This window comes from Parambassis ranga, chromosome 8, assembly GCF_900634625.1.
Source record: "Parambassis ranga chromosome 8, fParRan2.1, whole genome shotgun sequence".
Taxonomy (NCBI): Eukaryota; Metazoa; Chordata; class Actinopteri; family Ambassidae; genus Parambassis; species Parambassis ranga.
In genome coordinates, this window is record NC_041029.1 from 5,539,116 (window position 1) to 5,544,341 (window position 5,226).

Consider the following 5,226-nt stretch of genomic DNA (forward strand, 5'->3'; position numbering starts at 1 on the left):
AATGACTTTCTCCAGTGTGAACGGGGCCTAAGTGTTCCCCTTTGTCCTTGTCAGTTTGTTTACTGTGTTTACCCCTGTGATGCTTCCACAGTGACCGTCACTGTGTCTGTGCTGCATTCTCCTGTGTTCCTGTTGTTCCTCTGCGTGTTCCAGTGGTCTCCTGTTGGATTACTCGTGCCTCTGTTTTGGTTTGTTTCAGTTATCCTTGTTGTTTTCGTGTTTTTTAGGCTAAGTAAAGCTCACTCTTAGGTTTTGTGTCTGCATTTCTGTCCTCCCTGAACTCACCCTGACAGGCCAGATGTACCCACAAACCTACATTTGACACATCAGAGTAAATTTGTAGTCAACAGCTTGCAGCAATCTTGTTCAATAATGTATATCAGCATTTGATTTGTGTGGAGTGGAAGCTTTGACACTGAGTGAACCACTTTCCTCCATTAGTGACGGCCTTTGCTAACGTTTCTTTCTGTGGCTGTTTCATTCATATCTAATATACTCTGGGTCTATCAATCTGTCCACACATGGCTGACTTCTTCTCTGTGTCAACACTGCAAATCCCAGGTCTGCCGCTGCTCTCCATCTATAAGCCACTTTCTCCCACTTTATCTCGGCCCTTTGCTTTTCAGTCCATCTCTCACTCGGCCCCCTTTATGTCCCCACTCTCAGCAGTCACATCACGTCCTTGCTTAGATTTTAGCCTTGATTCAGGGAAAAAAATGAAACTCATGCGGTGACTGATATTAAAGTGATACATTTTAAAGCCAGATTTCAACACCTCAGAGGAGGTAAAGCATCATGTGTGTCTTCCTGTGCCTCTGAAAGCTCAATCATATAAATGGAGACCAGTGAGCAGGACCAGACCCAGGAAGGAAGGATCTCCACTCAAATTAATCTCCACTGGACGGCCCGGCAAAGGAGCACAGCCATTTTTGGGAGCAAGGAGCTATCTCCTAGGTGAGTGCCATGGCAACAGCCAACGTGGGCCCCAGCTCTCTGAGCTGTCCTTTTCAAACTCTCGATCAAAAGTGGCAGGCCAGGTTTTTTTTTTTTTTGTAACGTGGCATGTCTTACTTTCTCTGTCCTGCCCATTCTTCTGTCTGTCCTTTTCTCTGCCTGCATGACATGGTCTTGGCTTCTCACAACCTCCTTGGTTGTGAGAAGACTGCAAAGGGTGGGTGTCTGTGGGAAAATGTTGCTAGACAACACAGGGGTATGTGGCAGAGAAGACAAGCTAATACTGTGTATGTGTGGTGGAAAGGGATGGATTCATATATGGAGCATCTTAGTAAAATAGTAAATAGTTAATGTTAGCATGCTAATATGCTCAAAGGTGACACATTTAGCATGTTGTTTACATGTTGTTAGCTTGCTAGCATGCTAATAGTATTGTTTCAAAGCATTGTGGAGCTGCTCACTGATTTAATTGTTGTGTATCGGAACAAACACATTATCATTATTTCTTGCATAAATTATGGTATAGTTTTCTAGAACTGCTACATTCTCCTGAAATAATAACAAAAAAGAAGCAGCATTAGGTGTGGAATTCAGGTTTATTACATTCATAGGACAGTGATTATGAGGAGTCTTACACAGTGCACACATATGCTAAAATAACATCACTTAAAGGGTATTAAATGGAAAGTTCAGATCACAAAACATGCTGAATAATTCATGGCTTTCTTACTGCTTCTCCTTGCCGTACACATGCAGTAAATCAGTTTCTGTTAACAGAGCGCCACCTTGTGGATACATGAGGAAGTCCACAGTGACAGTAATTGTGTACAGGGTACATGTGGTTAAGATAAGTACGAATATTCTTGAGCCTGACACAGCTAATGAAGAGAAGAACATGTTTATTATAATCCCAGTTTTAGTACTTCTTCACCTGCATTATCATAACTAATAACCTTCCTGCCTATCCTATCTAGCGTGAACGCATGAATGTCTGCAGCCAGCCGAGATGGCGAGACACTTTCTGGAAGATGTATCCTTTGCTGCAATCGGCGCCTGGCGGCTGGTTCACCACCCCAGTGAGGAAGAACGCCTGCCCGTACAAGGTGAGCAGGGGGCTGCCCGAGCTCATGGTGCAGTCGGCGTTGGCCCGAGGAGTAGTGCAGCCCATTTTATTGGTTATCAAGTTAGGATGAGTGTCAAGACAGGTAGACAGGTTGCTGTAGGCCAGCTGGTTAAATGTGAGAGGACCCTGAAGAGCAGATGCCTGTTTGTTTTCTTTCCAGCCAGTGATCACAGCTGGGAGCTTTCCCGTCATCAGGATGCTCTCAGCAAAGTCTCTTTCTGGTAGGCAGGCAGCAAAAATCTCTTTCTTAAAGATGATCTTGTCCCGGAGCTCTATCACAGCCAGGTCATTTTCAGGACGATCTTCCACATAGCGTGGGTGGACGTGGACTCTATTTACATTCAGTGTCCGCTCTCCACTCTCATATTCAGCGTTGAGCTTGCCTGAGGAGGTGAAGGGAGGTGATGGTGTTAAAGGTGCTAAAACCCAACTGCATGTCATTCCAGTTCTCCAGTGCTATACGTTTTGTACATTATGTATGTCCTTTGTATCATTTTTATATTGCTTAGCCATGTTAGTTATCACTCACCTACAGTAACCTGGAAGGAGTCATACTTCCTGGCACACTGAGCTGAAGTTAAGACCAACTTCTCCTCCAATATGACTCCACTGCAGAAAGGTCCTGATGTGAAACTCTTCAGAAGAGCCTGCAACACAATGCAAAAAAAAAATACAACTGTGTGTCACTGGATACTTGTGCAAAATATCTGATGGATACATCGATCCTATGAAGTGTCACAGTGTGTGTGTGTGTGTCTTCCTCCTACCTGCCAGGGACAATCTGTAGAAGTACAGCTCAGCCCCTGGAAGTTGCTGCGAGTGTTGCTGGCCAGTTTGCTGTCCCACTGACTCTGACTCTTGATCTGACCACAGGGGAACGTGACTGAAGAGGACAATTCATTTGAAATAGTTAGGTTACTTTCTTATTTCAGATATTGCACACTAAGAGGTGTGACCTGGTCTAGAAGCAGTATATAGCTGCTCCAGACTTCCCTTAATAAACACCATAAGATGACAAGATGACAGGTTTTTTGCCCTGTTCGTCACCCACTATTATCATTTATTACATAATTTTAAAAAATGCATTTCGATGTAGTGTAGGAATTTGTGAAAATGCAGTTTGTTTTTGAACTTTAATGCAGGAAGTAGACATGACAGACGTACCTGCAGGTTCACACTTTTGGGGGTCTCTAGGGTTGGACTTCCACCCGCGAGCGCAGGAACACGTGTAGGATACATAACCTGGTTTGCAGAACTGTGAGCAGCCCTGGTTCTTTTCCAGGGGGCACAAAGTCTGGTCTGCACCGACGGAACCACAAACAGAAGGTTGCAAAACATGCGTACCAGATAAAATGATGTTCAGTTCAGACATGCTAACATCTCACACACCTGTTTCACAGTGGACTCCTGTGAAACCAGACTTGCAGACGCAGTCGTAACCTCCCACACTGTCTGAACACATGGCTCCATTTTTGCATGGTTTCTCTGCACACTGGTCACCATCTAAACACAGAGAATAAGCCATGAGGAGACGCACTGCACTATAAACCACATAAACCACACACTGTGCCCTACGAAGCTGCTTTTAATGCAGCACTCACCGACGTAGACTGCCCAGAACATATCCTGGAAAAGAAATCGCACATGATAAGTGACCAAGTTTGGGAGAAAGACAGACATGAGGAAAGGCGGAACCATGTGCTCACCGTGCGGTATGAGTCCTGGAAGAACTTCCTGGCCTCCTCGTAGGTGCACACCTTCTCCATGCAAGCCTGCTCCAGGGTGCTACCGCCTGCACTCCTCTTCTGACGGGAGATCAACGTGCTCGCCTGCTGCTTGTCCAGAAACACTGAGGGGACAGTACAGTTATTTAAGCAAATGTGTTCACTTATTGGCTTCATAGCATCTTGTCATTTCTTAGGTAAGTCTTCTGACATGTTACACCAAGCTTGCTGACATCATGACCTTCTGTTCATTCTCTACTTCCCCTCTCAGACTTGCAGAGCTCTGTACACTGTCATCAGACGACATGCCCGGTGCTCTCACCTGTCTGGGAGCTCTGAAGGGCTGCCACAGTGCCGGCAAGCAGACACAGAGCAACAGATGTGGCTGAGGAGTGCATGGTGACCCAGTGGTGAAGGCGATCTCGATGCTGCAGGGATCACAGACCTGTGATGTAGGTCCACTGGATTAATCTGGAATCCTTTTTCATATTTTAGTTAACAAATACAGAAAAAAAACATTAATAGTAGCAGACTTTTTATATGAAGCTCTTTCAGCTTCAAAGGCCTGGCTGGTTATGTTAGCATCTGTTCATTTCTAAGCATGACAAAGCAAAATATCAAGACACAAATACTACAGGACAGTGTATGAGCACCCATCAGGTATAAAGAAACACCTCTGGTTACGTCATGTGTGCTGAATAATGTACATTATGCTTTGAACGCAGAGTATAAAGGGGAATGTTGTGTAACAGTGTCGTTGTAGCATAGCAGCATTAGCTCATCTGATGCTACAAAACAAAGATGGAGATCAAAACAGCATCTGACGCGGTAATAAACGGGATGCTGCGCTCTTACAAGCTGTAACACTACAATAACACAGTCCGTCACTGTTTCATGGGTGGGTCACGTCAGCAGGCCAAAAGGATTCTTACAAATAACAACAACAACAACAACAGCAACAACAGCAGCAGCAGTGTGAGGGATGCCCGGTACTTACAGCCAGGGACAGAATCGAGGCACCGGTCCGCCTTGCTCCTTCTTCCCGCTGGTCCTGGAACAGGAGGAGGCTTCCTGGTCAGAAATTGGTCCGAAATAACGGATCAAATCCAGCCCACTGTGCCAGCCTCTGTTTACTGGGAGGGCGGAGTGTAATGACAGATGTGCGCCGTTAGGGGGCACTGTAACACAGCGCTGTGAGCTGCTGGGCTGCATCAGTGCCAGAACTGTGTCCATGTGCTCATATCACTAGAGACAAAACATGTAAGAAAACAGTGTTGTGGACATGGGAAAAATGAATCGTTTAAAATGTAGGTAGAATTACACCTAGAATATAATTTTGTTAGTTAGCGCAGGATGGAAATAATGAAACAACGCAGTGTTTAGTCAGCCCTCGGAGGCAACAGAGGAAGTGAACCATGTGTGAAC

At 45.3% G+C, this 5,226-nt stretch overlaps 1 protein-coding gene across 2 annotated transcripts; it reads right to left on the reverse strand.

The window, feature by feature from the left end:
- Positions 1-1,531: 1,531 nt before the first annotated feature.
- proza (protein Z, vitamin K-dependent plasma glycoprotein a) lies at positions 1,532-4,965 on the reverse strand. 2 transcript variants are annotated; one of them, XM_028411934.1, is made up of 9 exons: positions 4,799-4,965; positions 4,124-4,246; positions 3,784-3,926; positions 3,679-3,703; positions 3,467-3,580; positions 3,242-3,376; positions 2,845-2,960; positions 2,607-2,724; positions 1,532-2,460 (listed from the first exon to the last, which is right to left on the reverse strand). In XM_028411934.1, the coding sequence occupies exons 2-9, from the start codon at positions 4,197-4,199 to the stop codon at positions 1,925-1,927; spliced, it is 1,263 nt and encodes a 420-aa protein (XP_028267735.1). In that variant the 5' UTR covers positions 4,200-4,246; positions 4,799-4,965; the 3' UTR covers positions 1,532-1,924. The 2 variants fall into 2 exon arrangements, with proteins under 2 accessions (XP_028267735.1, XP_028267734.1); XM_028411933.1 differs by having other exon boundaries at positions 4,124-4,280; positions 4,799-4,964.
- Positions 4,966-5,226: the final 261 nt, after the last annotated feature.

Bases quoted from the DNA above. Each gene is read 5' to 3' on its own strand.
- proza (XM_028411934.1), bottom strand. From the start codon at position 4,199: ATGCACTCCTCAGCCACATCTGTTGCTCTGTGTCTGCTTGCCGGCACT. The intron at 3,704-3,783 runs GTGAGCACATGG...TTTCTTTTCCAG, and splicing joins TCCAGGACTCATACCGCACG to GATATGTTCTGGGCAGTCTA. The intron at 3,377-3,466 runs GTGTGTGAGATG...CCGTCGGTGCAG, and splicing joins AGGAGTCCACTGTGAAACAG to ACCAGACTTTGTGCCCCCTG.